This window comes from Pocillopora verrucosa, chromosome 10, assembly GCF_036669915.1.
Source record: "Pocillopora verrucosa isolate sample1 chromosome 10, ASM3666991v2, whole genome shotgun sequence".
Taxonomy (NCBI): Eukaryota; Metazoa; Cnidaria; class Anthozoa; order Scleractinia; family Pocilloporidae; genus Pocillopora; species Pocillopora verrucosa.
In genome coordinates this window covers 19,656,736-19,679,660 of record NC_089321.1, presented here as the reverse complement: position 1 = coordinate 19,679,660, position 22,925 = coordinate 19,656,736, and the positions used below count along the sequence as shown (strand labels likewise).

The 22,925-nt window shown below is 38.2% G+C and overlaps 1 protein-coding gene across 3 annotated transcripts; it reads right to left on the bottom strand.

The window, feature by feature from the left end:
* Positions 1-824: 824 nt before the first annotated feature.
* On the bottom strand, positions 825-22,149 carry LOC131778420 (uncharacterized). 3 transcript variants are annotated; one of them, XM_059094833.2, is made up of 15 exons: positions 22,120-22,149; positions 14,181-14,624; positions 11,366-11,513; positions 10,773-10,909; positions 10,374-10,509; positions 8,469-8,564; positions 7,763-7,893; positions 7,053-7,144; positions 6,234-6,318; positions 6,052-6,123; positions 5,421-5,519; positions 4,286-4,405; positions 4,113-4,151; positions 3,911-4,006; positions 825-3,473 (listed from the first exon to the last, which is right to left on the bottom strand). In XM_059094833.2, exons 2-15 carry the CDS (start codon positions 14,574-14,576, stop codon positions 3,018-3,020), a joined length of 2,103 nt encoding a protein of 700 aa, XP_058950816.2. In that variant the 5' UTR covers positions 14,577-14,624; positions 22,120-22,149; the 3' UTR covers positions 825-3,017. The 3 variants fall into 3 exon arrangements, with proteins under 3 accessions (XP_058950816.2, XP_066029338.1, XP_058950815.2); XM_066173241.1 differs by lacking the exon at positions 22,120-22,149 and adding an exon at positions 20,788-20,869; XM_059094832.2 differs by lacking the exon at positions 22,120-22,149 and adding an exon at positions 15,223-15,446.
* Between the last annotated feature and the right edge of the window lie 776 nt (positions 22,150-22,925).

Here is a 22,925-nt window from a genome sequence, read left to right as displayed (position 1 = left end):
TTCTCCATACAGTATCAGTACCTACTCAAGAAGAAAGAAAAGGGTCAACTTGGGGAAACTGTTTCATGTAAATACCAAATTCTCATAACTAAAAGTTGAAAGAAATAGTTAGGAGACAAGAAGGAGAGTTGATATAAGGATCTTGGGATTGAAAAAGGTTTTTGCAATAGTAAATACAGCTTGTTGGCCGAGGGTCAGTCTTTCATCAAGCTACCCGAACTCGGGTCGGAAGTACCTCCCCGCTTGACCACATGCTCTTTAAGTCAAGGTGCGACGATCTCACATGGACTAAGAGTCCAGAGGTTTCTTTATTTACTTCTGGCCAATTTTGCTGCTAGCAGGTACACTTTTTTCTGCACACCACAGTGGTGTACTTCCTGCCTTCCTAGCCATGTAGCTTTTCTGTCCCAAATAGCAGTCTACTTTATACGTTTTCAAGAGGGAATTTAATATACTATCATAGGAGTTTCTTACTAACACGTTCCAAAGGGAGTGTGTTTCATCCACTTCCTTTGGGTTAAAACGTTCTCCAGTAGAAGTATCCTCCATACATTCAAAGAAAGCAGTCTTAAGATGTGAGCAAGAGAGTACAATCCAATTTCATCAAGACGCTACATTTAGATTCTTTGGGAAAAAAATTCCGTTCGCTCCCCAAGTGAACATTCTTTAAAGGGGGGACGGGGGAAATTTCCCCAAGGAATTAGAGGTTCGCATGGTCCAAAAGTCTGAAATTCCCTAGGAAGTAAATTGAACACGAATTTCATTCGTGGCAGAGAATGTCGATTACAATTAAATACCAACAAACAATCTCCAAAAATAAATATTTTATTTCTTCTTAAAAAAATAAGTCTTTCAATACGTCAAAAAGAACATGTGAAATAATAAATGATCATATAATTGAAAAAGATAATCCATTTACAAATCAATTTTTTACCTGATTTTAAATAACATTATATATTTGAATAATTTTAAGATCGTTTGCTGTTCACATCCTGGTAGCTTGGTGACAAACTTTTTTCTGTCCCAGAATTCCATTCAGCTCAATGCCTGCATGTTTACAACTTAAATCAAACCGTAACACAGCCGACTGACGATAATTGAAAGCCCGACCTGATCCAATGTTTTTAGATTAGAGTACGACGAGTCCCGAACAATTCCGAATGCAAGTCAAAGTTGCAAGTCACATTATTTCCAGGAGAGAGACTCGAATTTGCACCTTCCTTGAAGGAGGTCGGAAAGGGCTCACAGCGTTCAAGCTTTAAAAATAACGAACCTGAAGTTAGGTCGTTATTGTGGTAACAAGTCATTTTGCAGTTTAACTTTAAAACACCACTTTCTACTTCCACAATCTTGCTGACCCAGACGTACAAATAAATTTAACAAAATATGTAACCCTCATCAGTGTGTGACAAAAACACCAAATACACGAGTGACCTAAGTGTAAATACAGTTTATGCGTCAATTCGAATCTTCAACATCCTTTCGAGCAGCTTGTGTTTAAATGCCACACCCAAATGCTGGATTTGATGGTCAAACTTTAATCTAAAAGGAAGATCAGACCTTGCAGACCTTTTCTTCTGAGCCACTCGATTGCCAAAGTGTACATTTTACCTTAAACACTTCCACGTTTAATGATAAAACACGTGCATTCAGCCAAAAAAACTTGACAATTTCAGTTCACAATTCCCCACCTCTCCCAGGCAAGATCCAAATTCGTTATTTCCAAGTACGGATGACAGTCAAATGCATGTTGATTGCCCGCGGTAAGATGTTGAAGCTTCGCCTTGATCAGGGCATTAACGACCAAACAATGCCAATTTGTTACAGCATAACCAAATAATTCATTTCAACACATTTTACTTTTTAAACAGGCCTAAACTAGTTTTTTAATGACGATCTAAAGACAAGTCTATGTATACCCTCACTTACCCTCTCTCACTCGCTTTAAGAGAATTCGACCTCCCCCCACCCCCCAGCCACACAGAAGCCATCATCAACGTAACCTGGTCACCAGGATCTCTCCCTGTCTCCCACTGTTATCCGATAGGAATAAAGAGAGGGGTTGGGATGAGTGAGACGAGAAGAGATCCCGAAAACGAACCTACGGTAACTTTCCTTCATAACAACTGTAGTAACTGCTCTACCGACTCTACACCTGTACATATTATATTGACGTTGTATGTTTACATATAAAATAAACAAAATTTACATCAACCTCTTCTAAACTCCACCCCACCCCTCTGAAAACAGAGATGTTGTTTTCGCAGTGATAATCATTTAGGTGCCGACTGATTGGACTGATATTATGTAATTGGAGGGTCTCGTGTGACCACAGGCGGCCCAAGCTCCCGCTGCGAGATGATCATTTTGCGAAATAAGAGTCAGCGAATTTATTAGAGTTTGTATGGGAATATTGGGAATACTGGGAATATTTACGACTGCTCTTAGGAATAAAAAAAATCCTATCACTTTCATAAGAGAGAAGCTTCTCTTATGTACGTAATAAACCTAGAAATGGATAACTCGCTAACCTGGGTCCTCTTCATCATGGTAAGCGGTCAGATAACAAGCGATGCACTGTAGAAGGTCAGGTATTTTTATTGAGAAATGGACTGTATTTTTTTAATTCGTAAGAGGAGTCGTAAATATTCCCATACACATTCTTATAATTTCGCCATGAATCTTATTTCGCAAGATGATTATCTCAGAGCTAGAGCTTGGGCTGCCTGTGATGTGACGCATTTCACTCCTCCATAACTTTCAGAGGCAAAGCTGCATATGTTGAATAAAAAACCTCTAACTTACTTGTAGGAGTGACTTCTAAATGTAAATTCGCTGCATAAATTGCAGCAAACATTGCATGAAAAATCGTTGATGCAAAGAAGAATATTGAATTTTCTTTGTAACACCTTATTTACCTGCGTCGCCAATGCGGCGAAACTACGATCGCGTCATAAACGTTTACCGAAGCTGTTCCTCAACTTGGTCAAACAGCCTTTAAAACGCAATAAATAAAACTAACTACCACTTAAATCACCGACTTTGGCTGTAACTCGGCCGCCGATCCTCGGACTTCGTCCCACGTCCACGTCAACTTTTCGCGTGCTAGTTACGCTATCACCAGATCCTAATCTTTCACTCGAAGGAGGGTTTACCCACGATCGCCCCCCCTTCTCGTGTGACAGCGGAGGTAACCGAACACCCGAGCCTTTTCGAGCACCCTCCGTGGTAAAGTTCGTCTCTAAAGATGCTACCGAAGACACCGACCGTCGTTGTTTGTCGATGGTTGAATTTGTTGAGTCTGTACGATCACGTGGCTTGTCATGTGTGTCCGGTGAATCATTAGCGCATCTGACCTGCACTGTGACGCTGGATTTTTGGTTAGAAATTCTTCGAATGTTCTGCTTCTCTTTCTCCCTAACACCGCGTAGTGTGTACTCCCTCAGAAACGCTTTCGTTGCTCTTCTACCAGACTAGAGAAAGATGTAAAAAGTTAGATTAGTCACTCAATTAAGCAGAGCCAGTTAGGCAAAGCAAAGTGTGCAAACCCCACATTCTATAGATGAAATAGCTGCATTGACTCGGTTTCAATGTTGATTTTGCCACATAGCAATTTTAACTAAGTGTCAGAAAAGAAAAATCGACTTAATCACAACTACCAATCGGAACAAAGGTTAAAATCATCATTAACCGATGAGAACTCATAGTAAAAACAGGCAACCTGCCTAAAGCGCGGGAAAACGCGAGTGACCAAGTTGGGATTGGTTTATCAGCCTTCGATTTGATTGGTTGAGAAAATGGCGAGAGTTTTCTACACTCCATCGAAAAGTTGCTATGACAAAAATAGATTTGTTTTAAAGATGAAAGGACGAATATCTGTCCCAAGAACGAAATAGGATTGATGCCTTACTTCGATGAGGAACCATTTGTCAGCTTGTTCTAGGTTAAAGTCGTTCGTCTCGATGTAGTCCGTGTCGATACCAATAGTTCTTTCCACGTCTTTTTTCTGAAAGACAAAGGAAGAAACACAAAATATAAACGTGTTTTCAATTCAAAATTATAAAAATACTATCAAATGATCTACGTAGCGATTAAAAATGATCGTCGCTCACCTCTACATAGACTCTTTTCACATTCACTGATAACGCAGTCTGAAGAGCAGAATAAGGAAAATTTATTAAGTAAGATTTTGGTAAAATCAGAATCAAAGTATAAAATAAAAACCTAGTGGCAGTGGACGAGGACGTACGAGGGGTGCAAAATTAAAAAACAAGCACTTTCTTACCTGCAACGTCTGTATAAACTCTCCTAAGTGTTTGATATCCTTTCTAGCATAACCCAAGAATCTTGTTTGTAGATTTACTCCCTTTTTTTCGATAAATGCCATTAATTCTTGAAAAGTGATCTGCAAAAAAAGTTAACCATACTGGGTCCACTGATTGTGAATTATATACGTCGTAAAACACATCGGAAATAAAAGCGACTACTATTTAGTACTACCGTGTATTTCGCTGAAAACGACAACTACTACTGTAACACTTTCCATTAATTCCACAAAAGCACGTCAAAGCACGTCAAAGCACGTCAAAGTCAGTCTATGCCCATTTAGAAGCCATGCAATGGAAAAAAACAGCCAATCACATTGCAAAAAAAAAAACTGTCGTGTATCTAGCGGTATTTCGTTACACCTAACCTTCCCACAGTGTGTTGCGATCTTATCCCCGCCGAGACTAGGATCGCTGACATTTCCAGCTTCTTACGAACGTTTTTATGTTTTTATACCTTTATTTAGTCTTTTTCATGAATTTTAACTCATCGACACTTCAAAATTGTTTTGAAAACGTTATCAAGATCGTAGACCACAAAAAGCTTATTAAAAGCCAATTGAAATGAAAGCTCATGTATCGCACTGATTGTGTTTGCCATTGAAATCTCTATGGCATGGTAAAAATTCTGGGTTCAAGACCCCTGGCCGGGTCATTGTGTTGTATTCGTAGGCAATAATCCTTACTTTCCAAGTGTCTCTCTCCACTCAGAAGTATAATTGGGTACCGAGAAATTGCCAGGGAGGCTTGATGAAATGCTGTTTGGTAACTTATTTATTAGTTTCGTACTTGTATGTCTCGGTTGTTAGAGACGTAAATACAAGCGACCTCTCACCAAGTTGTTTAATCTGCAACTTAACCCTTTGACTCCTGAGAGAGACTAGGACCTAATTTCTCCTTACATTATCACCGCTGAATCAAACATTAAGGTCGCGACAATACAACAACTAAAGAACCTCTTGATTGTCCAGCAAATTCTCCTTGTCAGTACCACGAGAAATGTAAAGCGAACAGCATGGAGAAAATGAATATCAACGTTATGGTGTAAAGGGTTAAGATTTCTCCAAGGCACATGAAACAGAAAGCATTTCTAACCTCGCCGTCTTCGTCCGTGTCCAGTTCTTCAAAGGCGGCTTTGTAATCGGCGTCTGTTCCAAATAACAACTCTGCATCTTCTCTGGTGAACTCCAAAGGCTGCATTTAAAGAAAAAATGCGTTTGAAACCGTTAACGAGCTTGCGCGGATGAGTTTTTGCATAAAATAATTAAGCCGGTGATTCAATAGGTTATCAGTTTCTAAATACACTGCTGTGCTGCATCAGAGGGTAAGAAAAATGACTGGTTGGTTATCTCACCTATATCAACCAACCAGGTGATTTACTAGCTCATTTTTTAAGTAAACAGCGCTATTTGGCGAAAAAGAAGAGGTGTCGGTGCATCGATGGCGATTTTCGTCGACCTCACTGATTTCAGCAGTTGCCGATATCGGCGACGGATTTCGACAGTATTCGTTGGCTAGTATGCCCTTCTTTGCTCCAGAAATAGGTTCCTACTCGAAACATCAACATTTCCAAAATTCAAAATGCCATTTTTGATAATAGTAACACAGTAGTAGTAACAGTACGAGAGTTTCCTTTGGAATTATAATTGTCGAGTTACAGAAATGTATCCGGAAAATGCGAAGGAAACCTTAGTGGATGTAGAATTTCTAATTACATGTAACTTACGTTCTTGAAGACTCCTCTCAGTTCCTTTAAATTGATAATGCTGTCTTCGTCTAAATTGTTTCTTTGTAATTCCTGTAAAATAAGAATCGCATGAAAATTATTTCTACACGCAGTAAACATACAGAGGTTGCGACGAGGAATATTCGATTTATTTCAAATTACAATTTGGAAAAGATACGCACCGCCATGAATCTGCCAACAGCTTTGACCATTGTGGCGTGTTCCTGGTGCATAATGGCCTGTTGATGCTGTAATTTCAGCCTTTGCCTGCAAAAAAAAAAAAGTTGTCAGGTCGTGTATCACTTATGAGTTCTCTAATCAGTTTACTCGTTTCTCAGCCTAAAGCTGGGGTCACAAAGAATCCTTCCATGAATGTATACAGGATTTTATGAACAAAAGTTTAGCCACATGTAACCGCAGGAAAGTGTTGTAATGTCAAAACAAAGTTAACACAACAGTAGAATACGAGTAAGTTCTCAATATCAGCACTGCAGGACGCGCGTTTCTCCGCCCACGGGAAGAGTTGAGACGAGTCGGCAAGTTTTTTGCCGAGGATCTGGCTTTATTTTCATTGCTAGATCCCCAGCAGGCCTCCCATCGACTCGCGTTGCTAAAAGCCTCATACTTTCCTTCGGGCGAAGAAACACTCGTCCCGAAGCGTGAAGAATGAGGGCCTGCTCGCAAGCAAACACTACCGAAGATCAGATGAAAGACATATTCAAAACAAATATATTCATTAAAAAGCAACAAAATGGTCTTCGCAGGTGAACCGTAATTTAACAAAATTACCGAAAGGAAAGCTTGAAAACTCCAGGGTTCAACGGGATTCGAACCGACGCCTACTAGATGTGCGCGACTTCTAGGCTTAGCTACGAAGCAGCAGGTTGAGCTCAGAAATTGGTTGATGGTTGTGACTAAATTGCTGAGAAGATGGCACAAGATTTTTTCGTTAAGTGTAAGTTGTAGAAAAGAAAAGCTACATGATTGTGTAGTTAGCTTACTTCGCAAGTTTGGTGACAGGTGGTTTCGGAGGCTTGTTTCCTTCTCGCTCTGTGAGCAATGTCTTCATCAACTCGGTCTCTGTATGAGAATACTGAAAAACAAATTGATAAAAGGCAAATTTTAAGATGTAAGACAAGATACATTTAAGAATGTATTTTGATAGAGTGTGTTTAAGGAGGCTCTAAAGGGTTTTTGCCCAACGTTGGCACGCGCGCTAGCGTAATGTTTTTCAAGAAAATGTTTATGTTTCCTCTTTCTAAGGTCACTAAAAACCGTCAAAAGGCAATGAGCAAGGTTCGGACTATTGTTTGCTGTAGTAAATATTATCAAAATGATTATCGTTATCAAGCTAAGGCTCCACAAAGGGAGGCGCTCGCCAGTGATAACTTGGCTTTGCCTTTGATTTTCTTCAATTTTCTCGGTGGAATCTTCAAAAGTTTTCACAATTTGTGAAAATTGTCCAGCCGATCATTTAAAAGCCGAAAATAATAGGGGTCTCAAAGGCAGTTTCATCACCATTTTCAATTTTGTTTTCTTCCTCTATCTCAAATTTGGTCTCATGAATTGCTATTATCAACGGGCACCAGGAAGGGCACAAATAAGAAATTCCATTGAAATTCAATTGAAAATTGCCCTGTAGTGTGAACATAATGTAAATATAGATCTGCCGTTAGGTTTCGCAAATTTGCGAAGTTTCCTGTTCACTTACCAGGACTATTCCTAATGTTTTCTGGTTCCAACTCCCAAACCTCTCGGACTTTTCAAAGAGTTTTGCAAAATCCTCCAGAGGTTGAAGCTTCTTGAAAAAAGTGTCTTTAGGGTCCATGGAAAGCCACCAACCTGAGCAAGAAGGGAGAGGGGAAATTTTAACATTATTGAGAACGAATAGCAATAGAAATGTTTAAAAGAAAAGGTCGAGCAATTACTAGGTAGTGCTCCGGGTTAAAAAGAGGTAAAGGGTTTCCTCTATCCAATCCTGTCAGAGGATTGGGTATGAGCCTTAACCAGTCCCAGTGCTTCTCTACTCCCAAGAATTACTGGTAAATTGTATATAGGAAATATGAGGTTTGAGGGGGAGGGGGGTTGAGGTGTGGTTGGGGGTATTCCAAGACCTCCTAAAAATCCTTCAAAGAGAAAAAAAGGAGGGGGGGGGGGAGAGGATCTAATCATGGATACCAAGTAAACTAGTGGAGCCTGATGAAATGCTGAAGGGTGACTTACAATGGATTAGAATCCCATCTGGTGGAGTAACAATACTCCTTGTTACTTTATACATGTACAAGGGGTATTGCGATATTCTGGCTGGATGGGCCACTTGATACAAGGGCAGGCAAAGTCTCAGACATACATGTTGGCTAACATACATGCTGCTATTATCTGGGTGATAAAACCTACCACCTTCCTCTAATACATACCATCAAATGCATGGATTGGGTAGTTACACAGAAGTCCTCCATCAACATAGACGTCTTCATAATCATTGTTTATTTCACGAACACACTGGAACACTCCTACAATGCAAGCAAAAAGCTTTAAGACATGTTGCAACCTCAACTTCAATCATTAGTAATTAACTTCATCTTGTGACCATTTTGCTCAGACAAAGCAGAACAAGGGAAAAACTTTCAGTTGTTCCTTTTGGAAGGACAAATCCTTACCACATCTAAGGACAGGTGCTGTCACATTTGTGTGATAAGTTATGACTGATCCAAAACCATGACATGTGCATGTGATGCACTGTAAATAAAATTTCTAGAAGGCAGCAAAGATATTATGAGTGACATTTGATTAAGCCCTAAATTAACATATAACATATGAATGCTACAGAAAGGCAGGGTAAGGGGAGATTTGAAGTTTTCCCTTTTAAATTTGTGACGCATGAAATAATTTTTTGAGGTTATTTCCAGAGCCGAAAAAAATAGTTTTTTCTTTTATTGGATTAAACTGAATTCAAACATTTTACCTTACGTTTTCGTAAAAAAAATTCAGAAATCTTTAAAACACCCGAGTTAATTAGAAAAACGTATTTTCAAACGAGAGTTAATAAATCAGGAAGGTGTCGTAGTCTCGTTCATGAGCGAATCCCCTGGGGGAGGCTCATCTTGGGCCTCGTTTTTCATGTTATTTGCATATTTTGTTTACATCGCGCATTTGACAAAATTCACACGTGGAAGCTCTTTGCTTTTGGGAAAATATTTGCCCACGGAAAAATCAAAAGCGGAAGAAAGTCCTTGGTAAAAAAAGAAAAAAAAAGGGCCCAAAGGATAAGGAAAGAGAACCATTCCGTCAAGAAAAGGAAAACAATCCTTTATGAGAGCGACTGGTACTGGCGGAGCTCCGTGCTGGCGTCCAGATTTCGAACAAAGAAGTCGCCGTAAAACCAAAATCTGTCATACATAAAGTTAAAAACCAGGTTTCCTTTTATTTTTACAAGTACCAGCCATGATACAAAATCATTGACAATCGCCTCAAACTGTAATTGTGAAAGCTGAGTGACGATTCTTTGTCTTGCTTCTCAGCACATTTTCCGTTTTTTCCATTTTTGCCGCGGGGTTTTCCTTTGCCATTAGCAACTTTTCATTATTGTGTCATCCTTTTCAACGCTCTACTGAACGATCAAGATTAAAAAACGTGTCTGAAATGGGCTACTTTCCCAGGAAATCTTGATCCACCGTCATTGACGCCAGAAGGTCCCGTTGTCCCATAAGTTTGCGGTTTCAGGAGGCCACATAATCTCCTGGCGTGGCGTGAGTTGTCCACTAACCTTTGTGAGCTAAAATCTCGCATATGATTCTGGGAGGAATACATCCACTTTGAGTGAATTTGTAGGGTATAGAGATATGACCGATTTTCGTCAGATTTCGCCAAAACATTCCCAGGCATAATAACAAACGAAAGTGTGTCGGGAAATTTTGATATTCGAAATATTTGTCTTGTGGCGTCCATTTACGCAACACGCCTCGCATATTTTTGGCTACTCCAGATTTAGATGCAGCCATTTTGCATGTGCTGCGGCATCCGATACCCGATAAATTCAATAGAGGAACCCTCGGTCGTTTCACACCTTACCGGCTCCCGACACTTCCTTAAAGGAAAACTCGGTTAAATTACATTTCTATCGTAAACTGCATTTATTGAGCTTTCTTCTGATATATAGTTTGCTAGGATTTAAGTGAAATTAGCGCGCGTACAAATTTTTTCCCGAAGGACACCCGCGAAGGTAGGAAGTAACCTTGAGTACACTCAACATGTTAATTTTCTAAAACTTATGCATGAAACAGTACGAGGCCCCCCCTTTGCTATCCTCTTTCTAGTCTCACCTGGAAGTGCAACTGACATTCTGACAGCTCTTCTGATTGGTGTATTTGGCGTGGTCTTTGGGTGAAAATATTCCACTGACATCTGATTTAGATTCGTAACAACTATGCAAAGCTCCTTGCCAAATCTTTCCCACACCTAGAAGAATAATGAAGATTAATTAATTAAATGCAAAGCTTCCCTTCAAACCTTTCTCATACATGAACTCTAAATGTGATAAATAAAAAGAAAGAAAATCACCTTTCCTCCCGAAAATAAATACATAAGTACAAACAACTCATTTAAGTTTCCATAAATTACACTTTTGAAATAATTGTCCAGCTTTTGCTGTAAATCAAAGATCATTTACACAGCAAAATAAACCTAAACATCTTGATTAGCAAATTGTTGCTGCAACTTACTTCCTTAAAAGTGATGTCCCCATCGCCAGTTCTCTCTTTAAGTTGTTCACCAAACCATCGTAACATTCTCTTGCCAGGATTCCAACCAAAACCTTTCAGTAAGTTTGGAAGAAGACTGCAATATCCACAAGTGTGATCTGTTGGCAGAAAAAAGTTACATTAATTAAAATATAGTTGAAAACCAAGGTTGAAGGATAAAAATATCTCCTCTCTTTTTCTGGAAATTTTGTTAGAGTCCTTCATTGTCACTGAATTGTTATAAGCAACTTTTGTTTCAGTATCAGAACATGGTAAAGAATTTAATTCAATGGCTTGCACTTTGCTTAAAAAAAAATGTTGCATTAAATTCAAAATCTTCATATACACATATTTTTACCACAAACATGCATCAGTTTGAAGCATGATTGAAAAACAAAAGGTTTCTCCTCTTTCTGATAAATGAAAGAAATTGTGAAGACCATCATCAGGGGAGAAGACTCCAAATTTATACAATCCCAAGTGTACTGCCAGGTGAGTGTTCTAATCACTGCAATATCAATACTCTTGCTAGTTCTGAACTACATGATCAAATGAAAATGGACTCTGAAGCTCACCAACTAAGATCCTGCGAAGATCTTGTTCCAGAAATTCCCTTAACTCACTGGAGTCATAGCCAAGAGCTATAAGAGTTGCAATGATTGCCCCAGCACTTGCTCCAGCTACACGTTTAACATTCTTCATGATTCCGGCATTTTCTAGCACCTGTTAATTAGTAACAATCCATTGTTAAACATGACAGTTTTTCTGGTCTCAGAATAGTACACTATTTCACATTTTTTATGCCTTCTAATGAGCAATGGTCACAACTAGCCCCCTGAGAGGGAAAACTCCCATTTATAAGTGAAAAGGCTATCTACAGGACAGTACTGTATGAGCTGCTAGGAAAGGTGACTTTGTTAACAGTTTAATCTGGATAAGAGTGCGAGACACAAAGGCTGGATGTTTAACATGGAAGACTCTAGACTGAGGGGTTAAAGGTTGAGCTCTTTCCAAGTCATTGTGTTGTGTTTTCTACCATAGGAGACAACTTTTACACCCACAAAGCCTCACTCTGTCCAGGACTGGGTATCTGCAACCTGTCATGGAAACCTGACAAAATGCAGGAGGTAATCTGTGATTGACAAGTGTCCCATTTATGAGGAACAGACTTACTCCTTACCACTTGCTGCAACAGAACTAAGGAGAAGCAATAGAAGTTACATGCCCCTTGAAATTGCCTGTATGACCCAACCATACAGCATAGAAATCTTAAGGTTTTGGCCTACAATAGGTTTTAATTTATTCTAAACCTGAACAAAGTTTTGAAGCATTTATGGTAACTGATTTTATGCAAAATGTAGCTTTAACTAATCAATAATTCAAAAATAATTAAAAAATGTCAACCCTTTTCAACCCTTTTAGAATTGCTTAAACCATGAAAACAACTTTGATTGACTTTCTGGAAAAAAAAAAGATTCTAAGACGATATCTGAGATTAGAGAGCAGAAAGAATTTTCTTTCTGCAAACCTGTAGAAGAGGAATAAGGTTACACTAGGATTAAAGTGAAAGAGAAACTTCTAGTTCAAAACACATAATTGGATTAGAATCAAACCATCAGTGTTCTTAACTATAAAAGAGGAAATTGAAACAATGATAAAATCAAGGAAAAATCCGAAAAGCTATGTTAGAGACTAGTCCTAAATCTGTATCCACTATTCTTGTATAGAGCAATCATTGCAAAACTCTCACCAGTCATTTCTGATTAATGCTGTGCACCCAATGACACATGATGCTTGGCAAAGAAATTATAGCACAAAGGAGCAGGAAATAATTAAAGGAAAGGAAATGGCCATGTTAGAATATAAAGCAAAGAATTTCAAACCATGAACACCCACATGTTAGAGAGAAAAGTGTCAAATTAAAAAAATAGAGAAAAAAAATTGAAAGAATGTATGCAGCGTTTAAAATTCTTCAAAATTCAACTGGTAAAAGGATTACTGTACTGGTCTGAAAATTTATCATGCCTATCATGGTTGAAACAAGGGAGAACACTAAGTATTGCGCGTTTAATGCAATATGCAGACAAATTTGCAAGTGGCACCAGACATCTCTAACACCTGTATTTCAAAAGCACATTGGTGATGCATAACTTGATTTTTGGCTTTTTCGACTTTGACAACAAAAGGAATAGATCCCAAAGGCAATTGATTCATTTGATGTAACTCATTTCCAACTAACTAAAAGATTTGCTGCGGAATATATTCCATATCGCGCCAACCTACACGTAACTAATAAGATAACAAACATCTCACTAGGAGACTGAATCTTAATGATATGCATTTTCAACGAGTCGCGCTGAAAAACATTTCAAATGAAATCAAAAATAATGTAGTATTTATAAAAATTACCACAAAAAAGTTACTTCAAGTACCATTACACAAAATGTCTAGATATATCAAATCCTGACCCGTATTTTTAAGTAAATTTCACGCTTATATTATGTTAGGAAACTTGTTCAATATTTTCACGAATAATACATTTTAAAAATACAAAAAAAAAATCCCTAATAAGCCATTAAATAGTTAATGATCTTTAAAACATGTTATTGTGTCGGTCCGATTTAAGGAAAATATTAACACTAAACCATAACAAGTTCAGATTATCTCTTTCGTCAAGTAAAAATGTTCGCCCTCGCGCACAATCCCATCGTTAAATATTTATGTTAAACAAAGAACAGTTTGACTGCGTGTAAAATTTACGCGTGGGCATCTTCAACTACCTCGATCTCTTGCATTACAGACTAGTTTCTCTTCGACGGAATTAACATTACACATCCAGATTGCTGATTATTCTTGGAGCAGTTTGATTTTCTTAAAACGTCAAAGAATATCAATGTACTTTCTGCGGAAGAGTAAATATCACTGTAATATATTACGCCTGAAGAATAAGATTACGTCAAATCTCGCCGCGAAATTTCAAGAACTTCCATCTAGAAGTCACAACTTGAAATCGTTAGCTTCACTCTGTTAATCGACGTGTTCTTCAATACCAAAGCCTTAGTTTGAGAGCGTAATTTGAACAGGAAGGGTGTTTAGAGGGCCAAAGAGAATCTAACATTGGCCTGACATATGCAAAGGAATTCACAATCACTTACGTACACAAGTCAGTGAAGATTTTGACTGTAGAAAACTTGTGCCTAACAAACACAAACTAACAATAAATATCGGAATAACACAACCCCGGAAGCGAAAGCTCAGTAACTTGGTGAAAAGAAAACAGTTGAGAAATGTGCTGATCAAAACACGGTAGCGAAGGAATCCGTGATCATCACAAGTCAAAACAAAGAGCAGAACGACAAAATTTAAGCCTAAAAAATTTTAAAAAAATACCTGCAGAGCCCCAACATAAGCCATTCCTTTATTTCCACCGCCTTCAAACACCAAATTCTCAAACGGGAAAGGGTGGCCTTTGTACACATCCTCTTCGTACGATGTGCTCCCTCGTCGAACTCTTTCAGTTGTCTCAGCTGCCTTGAGAGACCCCACACTACCAAGCAACGTCGCGGCTTCGACGAAACTATGTGGGTCCAAAGAAGTTGTAGATCTTTTCTGCACCTGGCCGTTCAGCATGTCATGTTTAGCGTTCCCGTTAAGATGCCTGTTCGCCATTCGAGGGTTATCCGTTGGCTCGATCTTACGACTCTCGTGAAATTTTCTGGACGCGGATATTTTCCTCACTCCTCCCTGTGTCACCCCATTAGCGTTCTGATTTCTGCTTCTTAGCATAGCCGGGAAAAACTATCCCACAATGCGTTGCTGAGCATCTAGTGACATCTGTAAGTAGACAGCAAAATGGCAGTTTGATAAGACTAATTAAATTCTGAAAATTTCGAGTAATAATTAGCAATTTTTACTGCAAATCCAACAATAGTCTACAAGAACAACAATCCATTCTACATGTGATCTGTACATAGCGATCGAAATGAACTGATATCCCAAGTTCTGACTTCTCCGTTGAAATCTTTGAAATGGGTAAATTTCTATCGCTGCAAATTAGAGCAGTCCATTACGAATCATATCGCTGTGGGTAGAGGCGTAACAAAATATAATCGTTATGGGTGCAGTGATTCTATATACCCATTTCCTTAAAATTGGGCAGTCAGAGTGGAATTTAGAGCTCAATTTAGATGATTTGATTTTCGTCGTAATCTTTGCTCATGAGTAACGAAGGTCAAACTAAAGTTGGCTGCAGGTCCGATTACAGACACGACTTAGACTGCGTATTGTTTCTTAAAGGTGAGAATCTGAGCGTCATAGTTGAATCGATTAGTTCTAGAGAGCTAAAAACACTTTAAGGCCTCCCATGAGCAATGAGAGAGCTGTTGTTGACATTAATAGTAACGCGCTGATGAAATAAAAAAGTAATTGTCACCTGGTTTGAACCTGATCCAAATTGATCTTCTAGTGAATTGATAGCTTCATCAACGAGAGCCAACATCTTAGTGGCGCTTATAAGGCTTCTAAGCCGACGCAAGACTACATTGTAAAAATATCTGCAGGGGCGAATTATTCACGGTGAAGTGAGAGCCGTCGAAAAGCCGAATACCTGTTGTGAGTTGTGGTGCGCGAGCTGATTTCCCTCCAACAGACCGCAGAAAATTGACAGGCTGCTAATTTGAATGACAACAAATGAGGTCACAGACAAATGATAACCTATCAATCAGCTAATATTTCACGTGAAATACCCCCGTATGTAAACAAATCGCCATGGTAACACACGAATGAACAAATGCTACGTAACCAAAGTTTACCAACACATGCTCAGAAAGCATCAGTTCATTTTGTTTTCCATGAAAAGCACAATATGTGTAATTACGTTTATTTCAAAGCGTTACCACAACAATAGATTCTGGTATGCAGTGCGATTTTTTTCATCCTTTCAGATCACAAAATTGCTTCATTACGTAACTTCTCGAGTGGCATAAAAATTTAATAATTAATCAATCTTGTTTTTGAGACTGTTTTGCTGTTTACCTTTCGAGTTAGAATGCTTCAAATACTTTTGTTTGTTGAAATGTCCGTCTGATTTGCATGCGTTGTGAATACGATTGAAAAATGAATGTACGTATCCCTTACACATTATACCCTTGGGTTTAAGGTAATCTGGTGAGAGGCTAATTTGCGTGTCGATTGACATTTGTTTTCAAAGTTACACGACAAAAGCGCAGCTCCTGATAAAGGTTGCTATGACTTTCAAAATAACAAGACCTAAAGATTCTGAACAAAGATAGCCTGGCATTGAATTTTTTCAAGAAAGTTTTGATCAGTGGCCATCATTTTGGTTATTGAATCAATTTACAGAATCTTAAGAAGCTTCTTCAAATAATAGGCTAACATGACGTCACACGAAAAAGATTTCATGGAATCTTTTATGGCTCACATTAACTCCTCGTTTCTTTTCTTTCTTTTTTTTTTTTTCGCGATGGTTTTGGAATCTCCTGATCGCTCAGTCCTCTGCTGTCAGAAGTCAACCCAAAGAATTCTCGAAGTCTCGTCAGCTGAATGTTCTCTACAGCGTAGGACAAGCCAATACAAGCCAATGTGTTGGGGGCAAGTTTCTTGAAAGTCCTGATAACCGCACGGTTCAAACTTTCCAGAAACCAGAACCCCAAGGCATTTCTCTTCAGGAGCTCCTATTGCTCAAAGTTGAAAACAATGGAATTCTTGTAGGTAATTTGAATCTTAAAACCTGTGATTATTTCTTGAGGTCGCTCAATGATTTATCACTGTCTGGGTTAAAACTGTCAGAAATAATGATCTTGCATGATATTGCCCCTCTTTGTACAAAATAATGGTTATCTTTTAGAGTTCTTGAACTTTCGTTAATGGGCCGCTGTAGGTATCCGGTCATTTGTTTTACAAAGCGGTGACTTTGAAATTAAGAAATAAAAACAGATTGCTTTCTATAAATATCTAATTTCCTATGAAAGGGAAAAGGACTGACTTCCGGATTTGAGCTGACATTCGACTAAAGTCGGATTATTTGATCTACTTGATCACAATAATGATTAAACAAAGCATTATCAGAAATCAGGAAAAGACGCCTAATTAATTGCAAGATAATATTGCAGTTTTAATCAATTGATTTACACCATGCATTTTAAGAGTTGGAAAACACTTGTTTGTCGAATATGAAATCTATAACATAATCAAATTTCTGTCACTTCTAGAGTCAAGCCATCAGTTAGATCTGTGGGGGTCTTTCATTTTACTTTTGCTAAGTTTTGATGAAACGATTAAGTCTGACTGAAATACAAGCATATTAGCACTTTTAAGCGCCTCGAATCTCAACTTTCTTAGAAGTCTCCAAGCCATCTGATGTGTTACAGCACCAGGAGCTTCCTTCCGTCCCTGAATTCGAACAATTGTGTACAAAAACCACAACGTGACTCAACACAGTCTTCGCCTTGAATTCTTCACGCAAATTATGCAGTTAGAAGGGCTACATAATGATTTGGACTCCGTGTAAAATTAGCAGCAAATTTTTTAAGTTCGCTATCCTCTGTATCTTAGTTTTCCTTTCTCACAGATAATTATTTCTGGATAGATATAGCCAGAAGATAAATAATCCCGGGAGCCCATCGTGGGCTCCTCATAATCCTGAAATCCTGAATACTTCAGCTTGCTTCATACTCATTGACTTCTGAGGCGCTATATCCGTAATTTCTTCAGGTGTTAAATAATTTGCCATGGCAACGTGACGTAATACTTAAGCACTCTAATAATTGTTGGTGAGAAATGGATTTAGATCCAGTTGGAAAGCACTGTTATATTTAGTGCGACCCGAAGAGAAATAAGGAATTTTTTATGAACCTGTTTTTAAAAACGAGACATAGTGAAGTTAACACCTCTTTGCTTTACGACATGTTCACAAAGTGTACTACATGAACGTACTTGTAAGCAGTTTGTCCTTGAGAAATCAAACCCTGCAGACTTCCTTGCGGCGTGAAATGATTGCACCCTTATCACACAGTAACCTTTAAGAGTTTTATTTTGGCACGTCTAAAATCATCCTCACCGCGAAGCTGGATGTACAAAAGAGGAAGTTCTCTATCTTTGGGTACTCCACTTGGCTGCCACGTGTCAAGGGTCATAACGTTTTGCGCGACCGATTGAAACAGAACTTAAAAACTTATTCATAAACTTCATCTAAAGAAAAACGGTTTGGTCCGTTTACAACGCAGAAGTACGTATGGACCAAATAAAGAGCTGCGTAGTAGCAGCAACATGTATGCAAGCAGACGTGTAAATTGAACAGTCTACAATAAAAAGTACAATACTTCAATAACTATGAAAAGGAAAAATCGACCTCCACCTGAATGGAGTCCACCCAAGCGCCATTTTTAACCCTTAAAAAAGCTTTAAACCACCGATGCACAAGAACAGACCAGAGCAATTCAGAACTGCTCTCTAAAAAGGAAATTACACTAATGATTACATCAGAAAGAAAGACAGCTTTTCAAAATTTTGAACAAATGTGATAACTCTTTTGAAAGCTTTCTGCAAAAGGACATTCTTCAAATATCAAATTGCGTTTCTATTGTTCTTTCAATAGTCGGAAATCATTGTGAATGGCAAAAGGATGCTCATGTAGTTTTAATGATAAATCTGATCGATTCACTAAGCTCACTCTTTGCAACCGGAACTAGGTGTGCCCTGCGTGTGTAATTTAAGGGTTTTGCTCGAAAATAGCTAGTGACGCGACAAAAAAGCAAACAAAAGATAACTAATTATCTTTCCATGTGATACTCTGTTTTTTACCGTTCAAACCGTTTCTTCGTGTGTTTTTGTGGCTTGTGAAAATCAGTATTTGTAAACGTTTATTTCTTCAGTCTGGGAGTTGCACATCCAGATAGGAATTTCTTAGTGCAACCATAGTTTTGATAATAATTTGCACCAACATGTGACGGTAGGAATATACTTCTACTTCGATTTATAATTATATGATAAGCTAAACTATGAACGCAATTTGATTGGTTCTTACGTATGATTTATTGGAGGACCTTGGAGGACTGACGCATAGATGACGTTAACACTGACAACATTAACGCTTTTCTCATAATAGAGAACAAATAATGACTCCAACCGCGCCTCGCGTGCCTCTTTTCTGTTCTTAGCACATTTTGAAGTCATCTGACCTATTATCGAACAGACACACGGCAACATGGAATGATATTGTTAATTAGCGTGTCAAAGAGACAACCCTTATGTATCGATTAAGAACATACTTAATTGAAATAAAAAACAAAAACAACAAAAATTAAAATCCAACTAGGTTTTTAGATGATAAGAGCTTATCATTACCCCTCAGTATCGAAATGGTATTATAGTAGGCTGATAGAGTAAGAGGCGCTAATCCAATAAGATTTTAGCATTACTTGGTATTAAAGGAACTTGTACAGTGAGATTGAATATCCTTGTTTAGCCCTCAGATGGAGCAGGGGGAACACTTCTCAATGTGTGCTATACAAGTATGTATCCCTCTAAAAGGTATGGTTTGAGCTGTTTCGGTACAAAATAGGAAGTTTAGATTTTAAACATTGCGTTCTAAAGTCGTGCGTGGTTTTCGAGAAAACTATCTGTCTTTTCCAACCCCAAATAAATGAGGGAACCATTCCAGCTGAATTTTCGGTGTTAATTTACAGATTTGAGAGTTCAGCGTCGAAGATTTACCAAAAAAAAACAAAGCGCAATGGATTCGCAGACCAAGTACAATTTTCCAAGGCAAGCTCTAAAAAGAAGTGTGAAGAATGGCGTGTTTAAGATACGGTCAGCATTTGGATGACTCTTTCAGTGGGTAGTATTATTCCTCGTCTCGCCCCGGAAAAAAAGGTCTCCGTTGTCTCTGAAAAATCTCGCAATTATTTCAGCCGTTCTACTTACCGAGACCGTTCAGTCCAGTAGACGTAAATATTGTTTATTGGATTTTCAGTTAAATAGCTGCCGACAATACATCTGTACAAAAGAAATCTTCTTTCAGATTTCTAAACGTCTTTTAGAAGATTTAAAGACATTAATTGGAGATTGTTGTGTTAGCAAAAGGAATTCCTAAAATTTATTAGCAGGTCACTGCCGGCTTTAAGGAATAAATGATGACGTTCCATACACCCTGAAACGTGCTTGAATTACACTTAAAAATACAGAACGCAAAAATAGGTTTCTAAAGCCAAATAAGTCGTTCCGTTAAGGACATTCTCCGCTGTCGGTTTACTTAAAATTCACTCGAGCCATGCAAACAGATATTTTTTTTTAACGCTGAGCTTGCGCAAAAAAACTCGTAGACTGCTTTGCAAGGAAGAGAAAGAGTATCTGATGCTTTCCAATCAGTGAACTGCCGTAGGAATTCAAGTGGCTACTTTTTCATGACTGATTGTTTCACTGTCTGCGCGGAGTGTTTTAAAAACCATTGTGACGAATTGCTCCACTTCAGTTGAAGTCTGTCTGTTGCGACTCGAAGTCGTCATAATTCTTTGCTTAAATTATAATTCCTATTTAATCCTCATGAAACCATCTTGCGAAGATAACTCAATTCAATTTGTCTCTAAGCCATTTAGGATATTAGACAAGAAAAAAACAGAGTTAGCTAAAATCGGAAAATTCATGCCTAGTTGCACGATCAAGGTTTGCGTTTTGGCTTTGCGTAACCGTAATCCGGGTAATAAATGGAGTTTTTTATCTGGAAGGACTTCACGAGGGTTCCACAAGCACGCAAGCAAACATACTAATTACGAATTAAAAATAGGGAGAGTTGGACCACCCTGAAAAATTTTGAAATATGCTTGTTATTTTGCGACGGTCTTATATGGCCTTTGCAACAGATGTATCTTGAATCTTATAATTGCCTCATCCTGTGTACAACCACACGATCAGCATTTGAATTTCTTAGGAAACTAGTATTTGTTCCATACAATACAATCAAAATGGACTCAATACTTACAGCGAAGTGTGCCACCTTCAACGTAGACAAACATACATTTTAAAATTCATTTCACACACTGCCATGCGACGGCTGGGCCCTATGTCAGTTGAGTGCTACTGAATTTATGTTTCGCGCAGGGGCTGTTATAATGTCGTGGGCGTTATGTCAGTGAAAGGAGCATGTCTAATAGATGTCAAGTACAGTCTCCGGCCATGTAATAAGTGACCATGGAAACTGAATTTGTATCAGCCACTAGCTAAACACATTTATGTCTGGCTGGGTTTGACATGCAAGCTAATGAGTTCGAAGTTTAACAGACAGGACAGGCGTGATAGAATATGAAGCTTATGAATTTAATGGTATGGTAAAAAAATGAATCATTTATTATAATATTTTCTGTTAAAGTATTTTAAACCTCTCTAACGAGACAATATATCGATGTGATCGAGCATCAAGATTCTCTTTACCGCTGAATATCTTTTTGATGGAGTTGTAACTTTCTCAAAAAAAAAATCATCTGTCACTCGTTATTTGCAATCCATGTAAATATTTATCATTCATGACGATCACTGTTTTATTCTTGTCTTTTTCTAGCCTGTTATCTGTTTGCTCACCCTGACAAACAATTATTTCGAGCTTGACTATTATAAAACCCAGTTTCGTCGTTGGCTCCAAGATCAATTCAATTGCCACTCCTCAAGAGTGCATATGCTATAAATCTTGCTGAATTACGACAAATATTTTTCCCTTTTTTCCCAATTTTTCCAGAAATTCAAAAGTGTTCATTTGTGTCCAAATTTAACAACTGTTCGGTTTCTTTGCATTTCCAGGAATCGCGGTGTGCTTCATGTATTCAACCTCATTAATCCTTACTTGACCCTGAATACTTCGTCTGCGTAATTGTCTTTCCTTGATTGTACTTTGTCATTAATTGCAAACATCGCTTAAATCGGAATTTTCATCCCAAAACGTCACACAGTTTTGTTTGTTTTCGGCTGGTTACGTTTAACAATCAGAGAAAAATTAATAGCCATGCGACTGAACGAAAGTGAGCACGCTAGTCAAGCTTGATGGCTATCTAGATTTAAAATCAAGTCCGAATGTCATTAAACAGGAAACACAACATTGATTACGTATCTTGTAACTAATACTTTTTTTAACAGATATCACCGACAAACGTTGAGAGGCTGTGAATTTCACGCATCTCTGTCAATTACAGTTCAGAGCAGAAGATATTATAATATAAGAGAGGCTTTACAAATCGAGGATGCAAAGCGCATGTTCATTTTCACGGTTCTCAATTATTTGTGTTTAAAACTGAAAAAATTAGAAGAAAAATCTTCCTCCTACCTCTCCTGGTTTGATTTGGCCAGATTTTGAAGTCAAATAGTCTACCTCGCGCTTTTATTGTTCTACGGTTCAATCGTGGATGAAATGAGTACAACTAAGGGAGTTCTTTCTCGAAATAAAACAGGATATCCGGATGAATGAACTTTGCTCAATATGCCATTTGTAAACATCTAAAATCGTCAGTTATGACGTAATTCCTGAAAAAAGACGTCATACGCAGTGACAGCTCTCGGCAAATAAGGAAAGTTCTCCAACCGTTGCTGAAAAATTATCCGTTGTCTGCGTCAAAGCGAAGAAAAATGAAATGTCAACTGGAAATTGCTGGAGGGAAATTTTGACCCGGAGCAGACAGGAGACAAAAGAAGATTAAAATTAGACTGGTTACGACTGATTGCTTAACATAGCTTTGAAGTGCCTAGGTAAACAAAGAATTTATAAATAATTCATCAAATGCTTTCTCGAGGAGTTAAATGGTATTTTGATAAACTGCCATTATATTTCACATTTCCTTAAGCCATTATTAACCCGTTAAAACAGCTGGAAATGGTTCTTTTCTTGTCTAATGCTTTAGGAGATAATAATACCGTGACTCTTTCCTAGAGTAACCATGAACAATTCTTTGCGGTTCCATTTTTTTTAGGCTGTCATTATCATCATAATCGTATTTTTTTGTGTTCTTTTTGCGGAGAGCATGACCCGCGAAACAACCCAAACCACAAGGACCTTTCAGCATTCATTACTTTTGTCATCCCTTTTTTCCCTGAAACAGAAAAAATGGATCAGACGATTCCTATGGTTTGATTTTA